General features: G+C 44.1%; 1 protein-coding gene across 2 annotated transcripts in view; it reads right to left on the bottom strand.

Moving 5' to 3' along the window:
• The window catches only part of LOC145358980 (plexin domain-containing protein 1-like), a 304,814-nt gene that overhangs the window by 64,029 nt on the left and 220,471 nt on the right, over positions 1 to 20,314 (bottom strand). For both annotated transcript variants that reach the window (XM_080213338.1, XM_080213339.1), the window contains exon 10: positions 6,945 to 7,005. In XM_080213338.1, the coding sequence (XP_080069464.1) occupies positions 6,945 to 7,005 (61 nt within the window). The remainder of the gene's footprint in view (positions 1 to 6,944; positions 7,006 to 20,314) is intronic.

The following is a 20,314-nucleotide window of genomic DNA, read 5'->3' as shown; positions in this document are numbered from 1 at the left end:
ACAATATACCTTCAGATTTAGTTACCATTGTGTAAGTATACAGGAATTGTGAACCTACGAGATAATTTGCTGGTAACACCCAGATCTTGTAACGGTAACCTTGTTTGGAGGTTTCTTTAAGTCGATTGTCATCGACATCAGGAAGCACAAAGGAGAACGTACCCCTGTCTACATCAACGGGGTCGAGAGCTTCAAGCTTTTAGGTGTCCAGATCACAAACAACCTGTCCTGGTCCCCTCATGCCAATGTTATAGTTAAGAAAGCCCACCAATGCCTCTACTTTCGCAGAAGACTAAGGAAATTTGGCATGTCAGCTGTGACCCTCACCAACTTTTACAGAGGCACCATGGAGGGCATTTTTTCTGGTTGCATCACAGTTTGGTATGGCTTCCAAGTCCTCAAAGAACTACAAAAAATCCAAATGTAGCCCAATCCATCACGCAAACCAGCCTCCCATCCATCGACTCTGTCTACACTTCCCGCTGCCTCGTCAAAGCAGCCAGCATAATTGAGGACCCCATGCAACTTGGACATTCTCTCTTCCACCTTCTTCCATCAGGAAAAAGATACAAAAGTCTGAGGTCACGTACCAACCAACTCAAAAGCAGCTTCTTCCCTGCTGCTGTCAGACTTTTGAATGGACCTACCTCACATTAAGTCAATCTTTCTCTACACCCTAGTTATGACTGTAGCACTACATTCTGCACTCTCTCGTTTCCTTCTCTATGAACAGTATGCTCTGTCTGTATAGCGTGCAAGAAACAATACTTTTCACTGTATGTTAATACATGTGACAATAATAAATGAAAATCAAAAAATCAAAAAAAATAAATCAAGTGCTCGCAGTGATCAGTGGGATTGTTTTTCTTGGATGATGTTCCTGGTTGTATTTGGAAACTTGTCCTTGATAAAGTCGGATAGTACAGGGGTTGAGGAGCTGGAATGGATCTGATTTGCCCTTGGTTATGCCTCCCCATTGTGCCTTAGTATACAATGAGTTTGGCCCTGAACAAATCCTTGTCACTTTGGCTAGTTGCCGTGTGCTTAGCGGGCATGGTGGCATATTGGTTTCACCATGCAAATTATTCGTTCAGCTGCTCATTAGATTTATGCTAATTGGAAGAAATAATGAGATTGATATTTCGCTTCTCATAAGTATCCTGAAGTGGCTTACCAATAAATTGCAGACCTTGTGTGTGTGTGTGTGTGTGTGTGTGTGTGTGTGCGTGCATGTGTGTGTGTGCGTGCGTGCGCGCACGCGCGCGTGTGTGCATGTGTGTGTGTGTGTGTGTGTGTGCGCCAGTTGTGCTTGATGCAATTGTCAAATAATGAGGTACTTGGTAAAGTAGTCAACTGTGACAATGAAGTCTGTGCAATGGGCCTTAAAGAGGTTGATTTTGGACTAAGGAAGTTCATGTGGAATTAATTGTTATTTGTGCTGATTTGGCAAACACTCTTGCCAGACCTCACACTTCTTGATGGTGACTTCAATGTCATTGTTTATACCCGGTTAATAGATTGTCTCTCTTGGGATCCGTGTCCATGTGTGAGCAATGAGATTGTTGAAGACTAGCTGGCCTCGAAGATTCTGTTACGATGAACAGCCTGCCTTTAAAAATGGTGTCCAGGGTCATAACTATCTCCTTCCAATCAGGATCAGTAGTGTTCATGGGCATATTGAATTCAATTAGGCCATCTTTTGATGATGGTTTTCCACAGTTTCTGGAGTGTAAAACTTCCACTGTTTCTTCTTGTAACTGCTGGCATTGACGTTGTGTAAAATACACCGGATCAATTTACTGACCTGCATTCTCCTGCAAGTGTAACGTCGCAGCCCTTGTAACTTCCAGTTTTATTGACACATTCTGGATAATTCAATGTTAGGTTGAGAACTGAGGTGGAAAGAGAAGTTTCTAAGCTTGATTTACCACATGATGTCTGACAGACTTTGTGGATTATTACAAGTGTGAGTTTACAGCATGCCTGAAATGGACCTTTAGCCTCCATTATATTAGCATGAGATTGACAGTGTTAAAGTGTGGCACGGTGGCACAGTGGTTAGAACTGCTACCTCACAGCACCAAGGACCTGGGTTCAATCCCGGCTTGGGTCACTGTCAGTGTGGAGTTTGCATATTCTCCCCATGTCTGTGTGGGTTTCCTCCTGGTGCTCTGGTTTCCTCCCACAATCCAAAGATGTGTGGGCTAGGTTGACTGGCCATGCTGAATTGCCCAAGATGTGCAGATTGGGGGGATTAGCAGGATAAATGTGTGGGGTTCCGGGGATGGGGCCTGGATGGGATTGTTAGTGCAGCCTTGATGGGCTGAATGGCCTTCTCCTGCACTGTAGGAATTCTATGAAACACAGCGCACAATGCATACCATCGCCATTTTCTGGTTTGTTGATCACCTCGTGCGTATGTTTCAGATGGGAAGTTGAATGGTCATTCTTATACTTGAAGGTACCAATTGTGTTTGATCTGTTTGGATCAGTGAATAGCTCTTTGTAGCTGCAGCCACCTTTGCTTCAGCTCACTGCCCCTGCCAATGGTCCTTTCTGGCAAATGCCTTGCAGAATTGATTGAAAGCTGGGCATTTCCCTGGGGGCATGTAGAATGCCACCCCTTCCACATGGCTTGCTCAGTTTGGGTGTGCTAGTGAGTACATCAACAATTAGGACTGTGCTTAGGACCTGTAAGCTTTGTCAACCTGCAAGGATCACTTAGTACTTGTGTCCACCCTTGAGTAGCTCTTTGGTGTTATACAATTTGGATGTGAATAGCAGATTGTTCTGGAATGTTTCCATGGGAGTGGATATAATCACCAACTCAACAACTCTGCCTGCTAGCTCTGTCTTTGAAAAGTAGTAAAAAGTCTGATAACACCAGGTTTTAGTCCAACCGATTTATTTGATAGTAAACTCACAAGCTTTCGAGGGGACTCCCTCTTCGTCAGGTGAATAGAGAGTTCTGGCCTCGGACAGAGCATATAAAGCACAGACAGTTTACAGATTACTGATTAGAATGCGAATCTTTACACCTAACTTGCTGTTCAAGTCCTAAAGTGGCTGACAATGTGTGTGGAAGGAGCACTGATCACAGGTTAAAGAGATGTGTATTGTCTCCAGACAGCACAGTGAGTGAGGTTTTGCAAACCCAGGCAAGTCACAGGGGTTACAGATAGTGCGACATGAACCCAAGATCCCTGTTGAGACTGTCCTCATGTGTGTGGAACTTGGCTATCAGTCTCTGCTCAGTGACTCTGCGCTGTCGTGTGTCGTGAAGGCCGCCTTGGAGAACGCTTACCCGAAGGTCAGAGGCTGAATGCCCGGGTCACGAGGCCAGAACTCTCCATTCACCTGACGAAGAGGGAGTCCCCTCGAAAGCTTGTGCGTTTACTATCAAATAAATCGGTTGGACTAAAACCTGGTGTTATCAGACTTTTTGCTGTGTTTACCCCAGTCCAACGCTGGCACATCCACATCTTTGAAAAGTCACAGTGTGTGCACCTTCACCCTGCATCTGCTGATGCAGAGATTAGTGGCTGTTGTAGGGAGGTGAGGAGTCTGGAATTAGCGGTCATAGTTTGAGGATAAGGGGTAAATCTTTTAGAACTGAGTTGAGGAGAAATTTCTTCACCAGTGATTGGTGAATGTGTGGACTTCATTACTACAGAAAGTAGCTGAAGCCAAAACTTTGTCTGATTTCAAGAAGAAAGCAGGTATAACTCTTGAGGTTAAAGGGCTCAAGGGATATAAGGGGAAGGTGGGATCAGCATATCGAATTCAATCGTCAGCAATGATCAAAATGAATGGAGGAGGAAGGCTCGAAGGGCTGGATGGCCCACTCCTGCTTCTAGTTTCTAAGCTGTCAAAATGACATGATCTCTAGTTGATGAACATACAAGTTTAGCCTAACACTGACATTTTTCAATGCGGTCCACATCTTTTGGGGATCCTTTAGCCCATCTTCTGTCCATCCTGCCATGTTCAGCCTGTGTAGATGTTAATTCCAAATACAGCTATATTTCTACGGGTTAGACACACCTAGATCAAGAAACCACGGACAAGATTCTCCAGCCCCGCACACACACGAAGACCGGAAATTCCTCCTCCAGCTCAACGGGACTTGAAATGAATTTTCTGTCTCACCCGCTACGATTCCCACAGCGAATGAGAAAGGAGAATTTCCGCTGTTCGTAGATTTGAAATTCGGATAGTGGATCAGAAGCATCACAATTCAAACTGGGGAATTTTTTGGACATTTTGACAATATCCCTTTGACCTTGCTCCTCATTTTATTCACTTTATTGTCCAGTAACACCTGAAGCCACCTGTTATCATCACAACCTTCCATGGCTTGATTTTATGTGTTTGGTTTTGGACCACCCCTCCATCACTCACACTTTCTGACTGAGCTAATCAGGTCCTGGCCCCTCCCCATGGCCCTGAATGGACTGACAGCCTGGGTCCCATAATCTCACCACGAGAGATCTGCCTTCTTACCAGCTCTTTATATGAGCCCTGTCTCTGCATCTTATCTTCAAGGCTTTTCTGCGCAGTCAGAATGTTGCGTTTGCAATGTTCTCCAATGGTATGACTTTGTAGTGGGCTAACTAAAACATCAAGGATCACCTCACACCATGTAGCATTATCGAAGGCTTTTCACCATGTCATCAAGGGTGGTACAGTGGCACAATGGTTAGCACTGCTGACTCACAGTGCTAGGGACCTGGGTCCGAATCCTTGCTTGGATCACTGTCTGTGCGGAGTTTGCACATTCTCCCCGTGTCTGTGTGGGTTTCCTTTGGGTGCTATGGTTTCCTCCCCCAGTATAAAGATGTGCAGGTTTGGCAGATTGTAATGCTAAATTATCCTCAGTATCAGGGGGCTAGCAAGGGTAAATGCATGGGGTTATGGGGATTGGGCCTGGGTGGGATTGTGGTCAGTGCAGACTTGATGGGCTGAATGGCCTCCTTCTGCACTATAGGATTCTATGCTCATATCTGTATTTAACCTTGTTGCTTGGCCTATGTTGAACATACGTTGTGTTTTTATCAATCTATAGAGGCACCATCAGGGATAGGCTAAGCATGTTGTAAGTTCATTTATTTAAACTAGGCACATTAGAAAATATATATCTGGGTAGAGAGTTCAAAGACATCAGTAGCAGAGCTGTGTGTGCTGTGTTCCGCTCACAGGCCAAAGTGAAACTGAGACTGGATCAAATGATACACTTCCCTTCTCGTGATGGCATGATGCTATCCCTTAAATATGTGTTACAAGAAATGCAGTCAGGGACAAGTTTAAGCGGCTGAGTTAATTCCACAAAGACAGCAAACATAGCATACCTTTGCAGCTTTAAGTCTGGGCTGCATTTGAATGCAGGCCCCAGATACCAAGGACCAGTGCCTATCCCCAGCAAGAGATTGTCAGAGGTTCCCATAGGGTGGCAGTGATGGCATTGAGCACTCCAGCGCTAAGGAGAGCTTTCTTATTTCTGTGCTCTCAATGGGGAACTGTCCCTGCTAAGGTTGTGGAGTAGTGAGGGTGGGGGTGTGGGGAAGAGGATTGCAATCTCCCAATTCCTACTCCCATTGTGTGTTGCTTTCTGCAAAATTGTAAAAAAAAATCTTCCACTAAATGTTTTGTGGTAGGAACATGCAGGCTCCGTCACTCACAGCACCAAGCTCCTTGGCAGTTGCTTTGTGATTTCCCTGAAGAAGGCAGTGGAGGAAAATAAATGGGCAGGTTAAACAATATCTGGGAGGTGGCCGCACTTCCAAGAAAGAGGGTTTTAGCCCAGATTTGGAAATAAGCTGCCTGTGCCCTGTAAAGTTGCCATTCCAGATGTTCACAGTAGAATTCATAAGAACACACGATCTGGGAGCAGGAGTTGGCCATTTGGCCCCTGTAGCCTGACCCAGCATTCAAAAGGAGCACTGCTGATCTTCTATCTAGAATCTCTGCAATGCAGAAGGAAGCCATTCAGCCCATTGAGTCTGCACCAACACCAATCCCACCTAGACCCTATCCCTGTAACCCCACATATTTACCAGCTAATCCCTCCAACCTTTGCATCCTGGGATACTAAGGGTAACTTAGCATGGCCAATGAACGTAACTTGCACATCTTCAGACTGTGGGAGGAAACCAGAACACCTGTAGGAAACCCACGCTGACACAGGGAGAATGTCCAACCTCCACACAGACAGTGACCTAAGCCAGGAATTGAACTGTGTCCCTGGCACTGTGAGGCAGCAGTGCTAACCACTGTGCCACCCAGAGATTCACACAGCTGCCTCACACACCAGGGACTGGGTTCAATTCTGGCCTTGGGTGATGTGTGGAGTTTGCACATTCTCCCCATGTCTGCATGGGTTTCCTCCGGGTGCTACAGTTTCCTCCAACAGTCCAAGATGTGCAGGTTAGTTGGATTGGCCATGCTAAGTTGCCCCTTAGTGACCCAAGATGTATAGTTTAGATGGAAAGTGTGTGTGGTTAAGGAGATAGGGTGGGGGAGAGGGCCTGGGTAAGATACTATGTCAGAGATTTGTGCAGACTCAATGGGCCAAATGGCCTTCTTCTACACTGTCAGGATTCTATGATTCTCTATCCCAGAGGCATGTGGATGCTTTATTTTGAAAAATATTTAATGTTGGGATAGATAGAACAAAAGATGGAAATAATGTGAGTGATACAGATCCAATGGTAGTTTTCAAACAGTAATTGGGTATACACTTTTGAAGAGATCCTTCAAGGAGCATGCAATAGGCTTCAGCTGCCTGAATCTGTAATTAAAATTATGTCAAAAGTTTTGAAATTGCTGTCCGAGGAAATTATGATTTAGAACCGCCATCAAAATATAGTAGACCAGACAACCTGGAAGGTGGGAATGTAAAGGAGTCCTGGGTCTAATGGGATCAAGACTGGTAATGTTTACTGTACCTCCTCCATGCAGTGATAGTCCAGCCATTCCTGTCGGTGACGGTCAAAACCATTGGAACATCTAAATACCAAACACAAAAACAACACATCTTTTAAAACTGTCATCTCTCTGAGAATAGGTTGTGTCCAACCTGCTTACTTTCCATTGCATCACGTGACAGGAAAACATCAGAGTAAAGGTGTTTTGAAGGCTGAGATTGGGAGAGGAGGGGGAAGGTCATTTTGAGTGTGGGTGATAGGGTAGAGTGAGTGACAGTGACTCCACTGCCTGTTATATGTGCCTCCCATTTCCACAGTCCAATTACATCAGCCTACCTTTCTCTAACATACTGCCTTCTGTGGGAACTGGAAGCAATTGACACCTTTGGTCTAAGATTTCTGTGGTTGTGACAATCTATCAGATGCCACCATGATAAATCCCAGGAATCGGATGGGGAATCACCTATTGACTTCCCCGTAAGATTTATAGAATACAAGCTCCCTGGCGATTGGTAACTACCTTACCAGGTGGAACTCTTATACCAAAACCTGTATAAAGCAGGCCCCTGAGCGGGTCAATTGTTGTATTTTCCCCGATGCGGCCTGTTTGTGTTCACCACAGGCTTGTGGTTTTGTTTTACCTCATGTTGTGCAATAAAGCATGTCCCTTTACAGCTGACTCCTGGAGTTATTATCGTCATTGTGGAGGATACTGATCACAGGAGTAGTTTTAAGTACTTTCTAACAGTAGGAGATGGTCTGTTCGTGATCCTCACAGCTCCAGCCTTTGGGAACTGGCACCAATCTGAGCCCTCACAGGGCTCAAGGCTGGAAGGAAGTTTTAGATTGGTACAACACTGCTTTGAATATGGCTGGTTATGATGAAGGTGGAGGCTATGATGAGAAAGGAGACAATCCTAATTACTACCTTATTACTCGAGAGGTAGAGAGCCACACGTAAGAGGATTTGTGTAGAGCTAGACTTTTAGAAAGTAGGAGGGCTCTTCGCAGAATAAGAAGGTGGGCAAGAAGGACAAAATTGGCGATTGGGACTATCAGTGGACATAAGATGCTTGGGTCATGGACAGAAATAAGTCTTTAACCTACAAACAGTCCACTGTTAAAGCATTTCAGACATGCCTACTGTTTACAAAATGTCAAATATCTTCCTTTAATATCCATGCAGAATGTTTGTCATTTCTACTCCTGTATCCTTATCATCATGAATGATATCAACTAGTGCATTTTCAGTGGGCCGAATGGCCTCTGTACTCCTCTATGAGTTCCTGTTTCGGACACTGACTGACTCACCGTCCACTGACAGGGTTTGCTGTTACATAGGAACATAGGAATTAGGAGCAGAAGTAGGCTGAACCCTCCCTGGCCTCAAGTCTACCTTTCCATCTGTTCCCCATATCCACTTGTCCCTTTTTTGTTAGAAATATGTCTATCCCCTTCTTGAAACTATTCAACAATTCAGATTCCACCGCGCTGTGGGGCAGTGAGCTCCACAAATTCACCACAAATTCGAGAAGCAGTTAAAGTTTATTTATTTATTAGTCACAAGTTGGCTTACATTAACACTGCAATAAAGCTACTGTGAAAATCCTCACAGTTCCTCATTCCTCCTCATCTCAGTTTTAAATCTACTGCCTCTCAACTTATACCTGTGATCTCTTGACTTCTGTTCACACATCAGGTTGAATGGATTTGCTATAACGACATGTGTTGGCTGATTACAAACAGTCAATGCTTCACTTTTGACTAAAGTTACAGGGGAATTTATTGAGCTCCGAGTGCCTTATTAACATTTTTCATTTTACAACTGTGCAGGAATGCCTCATTGATTAATTACAGGGGAAATTCTGTTTTGAATCTGATTTCCCAATGGGGAACGCTGGACCTTCTGTTATCCGAATGCTGTTGTTTGTCTGCCTGTAGCGGCTGGTGGAGTTGAAATCCAAACACTGAGATATTCCAGATAAGATCATGAAACTGTGTGGCTTCAAAAGCAGAGCAGCGATCTCACTGAAGATCCAAGTGAGTGTTATTATTAACCCTTGCCGACCTGCCAAATGTGTGAATTAGTTGAAAATGAATGGGAGTCAGTGGCTACTAACAAATGCACTGATTGGTGATTAGGTTCAGCTTGATCCCAGCAACAGTTTTTTACTCTTAACATCTGATTGGCTGAAAGAGGCATTCACGGGAGATAGTTTTGCCCAGTCGCAAGACAATTATTTGATGGCCTCAGTGGATTCATTCTCTGAGTCGGAAGGTGGTGGGTTCAAATCTCACTCCCAGAGACATGGGCACAACAACTGTGTTGATTTTCCAATACCGAAACAAAGCAGTAATGCCACCGTTCAGGTACATGACTAAACTAAAGGCCCCACTTGACTTGCCAGGTTTACATGATGGATCCCAACACCATTAGTTTAGAGGAGTGTTCTATATTAGTTGTGACTGGTGTTGGGTATGAAATCAGAAATCCCAAGGTATGTTATGAATCTGGACTAGATCCCAACTATTTGCTATTTTGACAGTAATGTGAAGATAAGTTGCTTCACTTTAGATGTGATTCTATTGACACACTAAGAAACTTTGAACAAAACAAACTTTATTTAATAATACAGTTTGACTATAACAAATTAACTAGCTTAACTTTTACCAATTGAAATACTTAAACATGACAAGATGCAACTTCTTTACCATTAATTCCAATTCAAGCAATGTTCTTCTTATAGACTTAAACTCCTCTTCAAAATCAATTAGCAGCACACAGGCTTACATGCTTGTACTTGGGCTGCCAATCCTCGATCCTCCAAAACACTTCTGGAGCGAGAGAGAGACAAAAAGACTGATTTCTCCTAGCAGGTCCTGAACAGTAGCCTCCAGAGAGAGACAGTAACATCTCTGGCTTCTTTCAGAACCTGGCAGCAACTTTTCCCTGTAAGCTTAGCTCCTCCCTTAAAGCACATGACTGTCTCTGTCAATCAACCTAATCAAAATCCCACTCTGAAACCCCAGGGGACAAACCAAGTAAACAAAAATGCATTAACTCAGATTAAAACAAATACCTCCCCAGCTGAAATCAATTATCAGCCTGCATTCTCAGCATGTGAGTTGCCTGGTGCCCAGACAAATTGGCACCATGTAAAACAGAGCTGAATTTTAAACATACTGCTTATAAAAAACATGATATAAATACATTTCTTAAAGGTACCGTACCATCACAGTGGCGAAGGAATAGTTTCAGAGTTCTAGATATATCTCAACAGTAACTGGTTTATTGGATGAACGTGATTGTTTACAGATATACTCGATGATGATATTACTCAATCTAGACCATAAGCTTTCTTTTACTACAGCCTTAGCCATATGACTCCCTCTTACGTCGCCATGTGGGTGATACTGTTCCCCACACATTAACCCTTTCATCCCTGAACGTCTTAATACTACATTGCTATCCCTCAAGCCGCTGTACAAACATATCTCATTTTTATTCTTGCATACTACTCCAGATCCTGTCAGGTTTCTGTGGTTAAAGATGTAATCAGTCAGGAGGTTTCACCACTCTTCTTGGTTGTGTCCTTGGAAGGCCAAGGAGGCCAGCGGTCTCCCCTTGGACTTCTTTGCTTTGACTTGATTGACCTTTCGCACATCTGGTGTATTGTCAGTTTGACTCTCCACATCTGGTTCACCTAAATGTGTGATGGGGGATGTCCTTGAGGAATGAGGATAGGATTTCTCCTGTACCTTCTTATTGTGCTGTTTTTGATATGTATTAAGAAAGATCATTGTTGATCATCATCCTTTTTGAATATAGAATAGAATAGAATAGAATCCCTACTGCACAGAAGAAGGCCATTCGGTCCATCAAGTCTGCACCAACAACAATCTCACCCAGGCCCTATTCCTGTAACCTCACATATTTACCCTGCTAATCCCACTGACAGTAAGGGGCAATTTAGCATGGTCAATCCACCTAACTTACACATTTTTGGAGTGTGGGAGGAAACCAGAGCACCCGGAGGAAACCCATGCAGACATGGGGAGAATGTGCAAACTCCACACAAACTGAGACCCAAGGCCAGAATTGAACCCAGATCCCTGACGCTGTGAGGCAGCAGTGCTAACCACTGAAGATGGCGTCTTCTCTGTCTTGGTCTCTTACCCAAGCCTTGTCTCCTTTGCTCAACCTGGGCAGGTTTCCAGTAGTGTGCCTCTTATTGTAACTGGAAGCTTGTTCTTTTCTGTACGACTGTTCTCAGTCCCAAATCTCCTGCTAGCTCAGGACTGTGAACCTTAGATTAATTTCTTGGGCAGCAAGGGAAGGTGAATACAAAGCTTCTGGCTCATCAGAAGTTCAGGTGGTACCAATCCACACTGTCTGAAAAGTGTCATTGGGAAATTCTCATTCTTCTTCAAGAAGGTTTTAATGGTGCTGATATCCCTTTCTGCCCTTACTGTTAGACTGGAGATACGATGGGGAACTGGTGAGGAAAAGACTCTGTTGCTCTCAGCGAAATGAAGTACTTATTGGTGAATTCTGGGTGAGTGTCAGACACCATCTGATCCAGAATGCTAAGCGTTGCAAAGACTCCTTTCAATGACTCAATGACCAATTCTGTGGGTTTGCACCATGTGCTTGTTGTGCACAAATTGGTTATTCTGATTCCTGCATTGTTCACAGTGACTACACTTCAAAACCACCTGATTGGCCGTGAATTGCTTTTGCTTTTCCTGAGGCGATAAGAGCCACAATATAAATGAAGAAAGTTGAAGCCAAAGAAGAAAACAAACAAAGTTTACAGATTAACACTCCAAACCCATTGCTGGTGTGAAATAAAACTGCTTTGTGCTGGCTTTCACCCATCATAGAATAGTCATTGCTTTTTCCTGTAGAAAATGGTCTTCATTGCAAGGAGATTTGAAAATAGGGATAGAGATGTTTTACTGTAATTGTAGAGGGCTTTGGTGAGGCCACACCTGGAGTATTATGTGCAGTTCTGATGGTCCTTATTTGAGGAAGGATATTCTTGTTATAGAGGGAGAGCAGCAAAGGTTTACCAGCCTGATTCCCGTCATATGAGGAAATACTAAGCAGTTATAGTCATTGGAATTTAGAAGAGTGAGAGGGAATCTCATAGAAAGTTATAAAATTCTAAAGGATTAGACAGGGTAGATTTAGAAAAAATATTCCTGATGTTGGAGGAGTCCAGAACTAGGGGGATTATAGTTTGAGCATAAGGGGTAAACCTTTTAGGATGGAGACGAGGGGAAATTTCTTCAGCCAGAGTGTGGTGAATCTGTGGAATTCACTACCATGGAATCTAGTTGTGGCCAAAACATTGCGGCATTTCAAGAAGAAATTATGAATGTAGCCCAGTCCATCAAACCAGCCCCCCTCCACTGACTCTGTCTGTACTTCCCACTGCCTCTGCAAAGCAGCCAGCATAATCAAGGATCACGTGCTCCCCTGACATTCTCTCTTCCACCTTCTTCTGTCAGGAAGAAGATACAAAAATCTGAGGTCACATGTCAACTGACTCAAGAACAGCTTCTTCCCTGCTGTCATCAGACTTTTGAATGGACTTACCTTGCATTAAGTTGATCTTTCCCTACACTCTAGCTATGACTGTAACACTACATTCTGCACTCTCTTGTTTCCTCCTCTATGGACAGTATGCTTTGTCTATATAGCGCGCAAGAAACAATACTTATCACTGTATACCAATACATTTGACAATAATAAATCAAATCAAATCAAAAAAAGTTAGATATAGCTCTTGGGACTAAAGGGATCAAGGGATATGGGGAGGAAGGCGGGATCAGGATATTGAATTTGATGATCAGCAATGATCAAAATGAATGGTGGGGCAGACTCGAAGGGCTGAATGGCCTATTCTTGCTTTTATTTTCTATGTTTCTACGTAACGAATCAATTTAGGATGAAAAAGGCTGGAAATTTCCAAGGTGGATTGTTATGTTCTGACCCCTGCTAAGTCAAGGTGGGTAAGGAAATGGGCAGAAATCAGACAATGGAGTATTGGATATTTGAGCAGGAGTCTGTTAGGTTATGGTCCCACACAATACAGTTGTAGAGTTTTGCAGCACAGGAAGAGGCTCTGTAGCCCATCATGCCTGCATTGGCCATCAAATACCTGTCTATTTTAATCCCACATTCCAGCACTTGGTCCATAGTCCTGTCCTGCTCCAGCTCATCTAAATACTGCTTAAATGTTGTGAGGGTTCCTGCATCTACCAATCTTTCAGGCAGTGGATTCCAGATTCCCATCACCCTCTGGGTGAAAAAGCTGTTCCTCAATCCTCTCTCAATCTCCTGCCCCTTATCTGAATCGATATCAAAGTGACTCTAATTCCAGTCGAAAAAAGCTAGGAGGTGAATTGAATTGGAGTTGATAATTCCAACTGAAGAGCTGGTACTTGTATGGTGGGCTGAATGGCCTCATCTGCAGCATGTTAAACATTTGCTTTAGTTGTATATGAGTAATATGAGCTTCTCTTTTATATTTTAGTAGTGGCACAGTGGTTAGCATTGCTGCCTCACAGCAGCAGGGGTTCAATTCCTGGCTTGGGGTCACTGTCTGTGTGGAGCTTGCACGTTCTTCCCATGACTACTAGGGTTTCCTCCAGGTGCCCCAGTTTCCTCCCACAGTCCAAAGATGTGCAGGTTAGGTGGATTGGCCATGATAAATTGCCCCTTAACATCAGGGGGACTAGTTAGTGTATATGCATGGGGTTGTGGGGATGGGGCCTGGTTGGGATTGTGGTCAGTGCAGGTTTGATGGCCAAATGGCACTGCACTGCAGAATTCAATGATTCTATGATGATATTGCTATAAACAGTGGCACAGTGGTTAGCACTGTCACTTCGCAGTGCCAGGGACCTGGGTTCAATTCCCGGCTTAGTCATTGTCTGTGCAGAGACTGCATGTTCTCCCCGTATCTGCATGGGCTTCCTCTGGGTGCTCCGGTCTCCCTCTTCAGTCTGAAAGATGTGCTGGTTAGGCACATTGGCCATGTTAAATTCTCCCTCAGTGTACCCAAATAGGCACCAGAGTGTGGTGACTAGAGGATTTCCACAATAACTTCATTGAAATGTTAACGTAAGACTACTTGTGACACTAGTAAATAAACCAGTAAATAAACTAAAACTAATCCAATAAAATCTTAGTGTCTGTTTCACAGTTGAGGTGTTAAAAATAAGTGGCATAACCAGGAGTGAGAATCTGAAATATCCTGCCTAAAGGAAGCAGATTCACTGGTGATTTTTAAAGGGGAATTGGATAAATACCAGAAAGGGGAATTGTAGGGTCCTGGAGAAAGAGCAGGGGAATAAGACTAATTGTATCACTCTTTCAAGTAGCTAGTACAGGAAGAACAGGCTGAATGGCCTCTTTCAGTGCTACATGATTCTATAGACCGTAGTCTAAATTTTCTGTTAAGCTTATTACAAGGGTCAAGATGAGTCTGGGGAACATATGTAAATGATCTGAAGATGATATGGTTCAACATAAATTACATTATCCCAGTATGTACTTGGTAAATAAAAGGTTTGTCAAATACTTCTGCAAAGGTTACATTGCTTTAAGTAGAAAGGTTTTTAAAGTTTATTTAATAGTCACAAGTAAGGCTTACATTAACATTGCAATTAAGCCACTGTGAAGTTCCCCTAATTGCCACACTCTGGCATCTGTTCAGGTCAATGCACCTAACCCGCACATCTTTCAGACTGTGGGAGGAAACCAGAGCACCTGGAGGAACCCACACAGACACGGGGAGAGAACGTGCAAACTCCACACAGACAGTGACCCAAGCTGGGAATCGAACTCAGGTCCCTGCTGCTGTGAGGCAGCAGTATCAACCACTGTCACCATGCCACCCAAAAGTCTTTAAAACTTGCTTTTCCAGCATTGACAGAAATAGATATTAGTCAAGATTGTGTAGAATTTTCAATAACTCAAGGTTCCACAGAACCACAATCTTTAATCTATTCCAGAATTCCCCATTACATCACTCCCTATCACTTTCTGAACCTACACCTAAAGTTTAATCAATTCAGGAAACAACATTAATATTCTTTGATTTTCTCTTCTCACAGGCTTCACAAAGTGTGACCTTTTATGTACATTTCTGTAAAATTTCACACAGGCAGAAGTCACTGCACCAAAATTCCTTTATGTACAAACTCTAACAGCAGTGCACAGAGTACTAGCAGTCAGCAGTCCCACTCTGGGGAGATCAGAGGAGCTGAAACTCCCCGTTAAATACAGGGCAAAGACTCCTGATTGGCCCGTCAATTGGATCCTTAATCAGGGAGTTTATACTCCAATAGGCCAACCTCACTGGCCTGATTGAAGTCATTGCAGTTTAACCCCAGTCCCTGTTGCAACTGTCCACTTGAACTAATTAAACAATGGATTATTTCAACATGCCAGCATTTATTTTCATTTTGAGTTCTGCTGAGGGTGTGCAAGTATTGAACTACAGGCAGTCCTTGGGCTTACAACATGATTGGTTCCTGAAAACCATGGTGTAAGTCAAAATGTGTCAGTCGGAACTGATTTTCCCAGTGGTATAAACGGGGGCGTCTCCAGAACCAGAGCTGGGAATCACTCATGGGGCACCTGGTCATGTAAAATGCTCTTAACTCTGGCCCTGTCAAGTTACCGAGGTGGCCAGTGATATCTGCATGCCTGAGCACAAGTTCCTAGGTTAATCTATGGGGTATAATGAAGCCAATGACCACCATCAATCTCTTGCTCAATCTCAAATATCTATGACTTTGAGCACATTTTTTCTACAACATAAGTGTAAAAACATGGCACAGTGGCACAGTGGTTAGCACTGCTGCTTCACAGCGCCAGGGACACGGGTTTGATTCCCGGCTTGGGTCTCCGTCATAGAATAATAGAATCATAGAAACCCTACAGTGCAGAAAGAGGCCATCTGGCCCATCAAGTCTGTACTGACTACAATCCCACCCAGGCCCTACTCCCTATCCCTACACATTTATCCACTAATCCCTCTAACCTACACATCTCACGACACTAAGGGGCAATTTTAGCATGGCCAATCAACCTAACCCGCACATCTTTGGATTGTGGGAGGAAACCGGAGCACCTGGAGGAAACTCACGCAGACACGAGGAGAATGTGCAACTCCACCGGGCAGTGACCCAAGCTGGAAATCGAACCCAAGTCCCTGGAGCTGTGAAGCAGCAGTGCTAAGCACTGTGCTACTTTGCCGTCTATGCAGAATCTGCATGTTCTGACCCCGTGTCTGCATGGGTTTCCTCCGAGTGCTCCAGTTTCTTCCCAGAGTCTCAAAAATGTGCTGGTTAAGTGCATTGGCCACACTAAATTCTCCCTCAGTGTTCCTGAACAGGCGCCGGTGTGTGGTGACTAACATATGCAGGTTTGGTTGATTAGCCATGCTAAATTGACTTAGTGTCGGGGGATTAGCAAGGTAAGTGTGTGGGGTTACGGGGATAGAGCTTGGGTGGGATTGTGGTTGGTAGAAACCCGATGGGCCGAATGGTCTCCTTCTGTACTGTAGGGAGATCCTATGGCTAGTGGATTTTCACAGTAACTTCATTGCAGTGTTAATGTAAGCCTACTTGTAATGCTAATAAGTAAACTTTCAACTTAAACTTTAAATGCATTAAAATCATGATCGTTGTAGCAAAAAAAAGTACCAGCACAAAACACTCTTTTCCTAATAAACCTGATAAAGACAGTTCAACCTGTCTAGTCATGCTGATGAGCTAGTGCAGAATGTTGGATATGCATGTATGAACGTGCTGGTGTGGCATTGTAAAGCCGTAACAGATGTTGTAAAGTTGAAATGGAGAGTTAATTTATGAACATTGTCAGTGCCATTTGTTATAACTCAAGCATCATAAAGTCAAGGACTGCCTGTATTGAAGACAACTAGTGACCATGAATGTCATGTGTTAAATCGCTTGCAGACTTAAGTTAAAGATGATGTCACACTTTTTTATTGCAGAGACTCTTCGACCTAAGTTTTCAGATCCCAGTGTATTGATTGGTGTATTTGTGCTTCGAGGTCCCTGGTTCTTCTGCCCCTCCTCGGATTCCACGGAATAAGTGACCAAAATCTACATCTTTACAATTATGTGGTAAACTTCATCGGCCAATTATTTGTCCATTCTGCAAATTTTTTAATGCCCTCCTGTCGTTTGTGTTGCAAACCTGTTCAGCATTGAGATACTGATTGTCAACACCCAACCTGGAAACTGTGTTTTTCAATCAAAAGATTGAATTATTCCTCTGAGGTGAGTGTCCCTTCACACAAGGTTCCCTTTATTTACAAACTCTATTCCACTCCTAAGAGTTGCTTCAGGTACAGAGTCAGGAGCAGGAATGCCAGAGGGCCTGACACTCCCATTTTTATACACAGGTGAGGCTGCCTGATTGGACAGGCCATCATTACCTCAATCAGGGAGCTCATACTCCAAGAGACCAACCTCATGGGCCTCAGTGAATTTGTCACAGTTAATAGAAGTTGTGTGAAGTATCACATGATTCCTCCACTGGCAAGTGCAATTATATGAGACACAAATTGACTGAGCTGTGAGATCTGCCAAGCCTGCTGGTACCTTTTTTTTGTTCGTTCGTGGGACCTGGGTGTCACTGGCTGGCCAGCATTTATTGCCCATCCCTGGTTGCCCTCAGAGGGAAATTGAGAGTCAACCACATTATTGTGGCTCTGGAGTCACATGTAGGTCAGACCAGGTAAGGACGGCAGATTTCCGTTAGTGAACCAGATGGATTTTTCCAACAATCAACAATGGTTTCATGGTCATCAGTAGATTCTTAGTTTTAGATACTTTTTATTGAATTCAAATTCCACCTTCTGCCATGGCAGGATTCGAACCCTGGTCCCCAGGACATTTCTGGATGAATAGTCTCACGGTAATACCACTGGGCCATCGCCTCCCCCAGTTCTCCAGATATGAGGAATGGTGATGTACCAGAGAGAGCGTGGCTCGTGCTGTAAAGCTCCATTACGGAAACACTGACCTCAAAATGTGGAGGGAGATGTAGATAGAGATTGAAAGTTCCTCAGTAATAACCACAAGCACCTTAAGAACTAGGAGCTAGAGTGGGCAACTCAGCCTCTTGAGCTGCTCCACCATTCAATATGACCATGACTAATCTGATCTCGGCCTCAACTCCACCAGCCTGCCCGTTCACCATAGCCCTTCAAATCCTTACTAGTTAAAAACCTGTCCACCTCCTCCTTAAATTTACTCAATGAGCTGGCATCCACCACACTCTGAGGTAGCGAATTCCACAGACTCACAGCAGAGAGATCTCGGGGTACATGTGCATAGCGCCCTGAAAGTTGGCACCCAGATTGATAAGGTTGTTAAGAAGGCTTACGGTGTGTTAGCTTTTATTGGTAGAGGGATTGAATTTCGGAGCCGTGAGGTCATGTTACAACTGTACAAAACTCTGGTGCGGCCGCACTTGGAGTATTGTGTACAGTTCTGGTCGCTGCATTATAAGAAAGATGTGGAGGCATTGGAAAGGGTGCAGAGGAGGTTTACAAGGATGTTGCCTGGTATGGTGGGAAGGTCTTGTGAGGAAAGGGACTTGAGGTTATTTTCATTAGAGAGAAGAAGGTTACGAGGTGACCTAATTGAGGCATACAAGATGATCAAAGGATTGGATAGGGTGGACAGTGAGAGCCTTTTACCTCAGATGGTGATGGCTAACATGAGGGGACATAGCTTTAAATTAAGGGGTGGTAATTATAGGACTGATGTCAGAGGTAGGTTCTTTACTCAGAGGGTAGTAAGGTCGTGGAATGCCCTGCCTGCAGCAGTTGTGGACTCGCCAACTTTAAGGGCATTCAAATGGTCAGTGGATGGGCATATGGATAACATTGGAATAGTTTAGGTTAGAGGGTCATTAGATTGGTTCCACTGATTGTAATGCAGATCATTATAGAAATCATTGAAGTCCTACAGTGCAGAAGAAGGCCTTTTGGCCCATCGAACCCATACCAACAACAATCCCATCTAGGCCTTATCTCTGTGACCCCACATATTTACCCTGCTAATCCTTGACCTCTGCATCCCAAGACACTGAGAGGCAATTTAGCATGGCCAATGCACCTAACCCACATGTCTTTGGACTGTAGGAGGAAACCGGAGCACCCACGCAGACATGGGAAAAAGATGCAAATTCTACACAGACAGAGTACAAGTTGGGAATCGAACCCAGGTCCCTGGAGCTGTGAGGCAGCAGTGCTAACCACTGTGCCCCTGTGCCGCCATGCAATGTAGTAGCCAATGTGCACACATTAACATAATAATGAATAGATAATCCTTTCTTCTTTAGTGGTGTTGGATGAGGGACAATTATTCGTCAGGACAATGGGAAGAACTCCCTTGCTCTCCTTCGAATTGTGCCACGGGGTCTTTTTCGTCCATCCAGAAGGGCTGATGGTTTAACACCTCATCTGAAAGATGACACCTTTGGCAGTGCAGCGCTCCCTCAGTATTGCACAGCAGTAGATTCTCTGGATAGGAGCCAATGTCAGGATGATGTGGAGCTGCCAGTGTTAGACTGGGGTAAGCACAGTAAGAAGTCTCACAACACCAGGTTAAAGCCCAACAGGTTTATTTGGTAGCACAAGCTTTCGGAGCATTGCCCCTTCATCACGTGAGACCAAGGCTCGATTAATGTAGAAATGTTTGGCTTAAGCTTTGCCCTTTCATTTCAACAGCAGTCATTAGTAATTCACATCCCTGTGCCATTTTTGGTTGCACAATTCTGGAATAAATTATCCTCAAAGATGAAAACCAAAGAGGAGCTCGTAGGAACAGATCCAAATCTGTCTCCCGGGTATGAGAGTGACCTTTGACTTTGCAGCAGCTTGAGTACACTGCGGTCAATTTCTTCCAAGTTTTACTTACAATTCTATACTTTGGAATGAGTTGTCAGCACAGCGTTATGGAAGCAGTCTCTATTCCCTCTTCAACTCGCCTGGTGGTGATGATTCAAGCTGCATTACAACTCCACGGTCCACATGGAAATCACTGCTGTCTCATTGTATTTCTCCGTGGGATCTAACTTTGCGGGTCATCCGAGGAGACTCAGCATTCTTGGTTTGCGATTTCTCACGAGCATCCAGAATCTGGACTCGCCAAAACTGATTGCATCGAAGGCTGGGGCTGACTGATTTATATATCGTGACCTCAGGTTCAGTTCCAGTCAAGTTCGCGTTCAAAGATTTAGGAAAACAAGTAGCTGTGAGCCCGAGTTTCCTCCAACCTCCAGCTTACTGTGCGATGGACTCACCCATGACCAGAAAACTGTTTCCATTAAGTTG

The sequence above is a fragment of the Carcharhinus amblyrhynchos genome, chromosome 27 (assembly GCF_965287045.1).
Source record: "Carcharhinus amblyrhynchos chromosome 27, sCarAmb.v2.hapA, whole genome shotgun sequence".
NCBI lineage: Eukaryota > Metazoa > Chordata > Chondrichthyes > Carcharhiniformes > Carcharhinidae > Carcharhinus > Carcharhinus amblyrhynchos.
The sequence above is the reverse complement of the archived record's forward strand: the minus strand, read 5'-3'. Positions and strand labels throughout refer to the sequence as shown.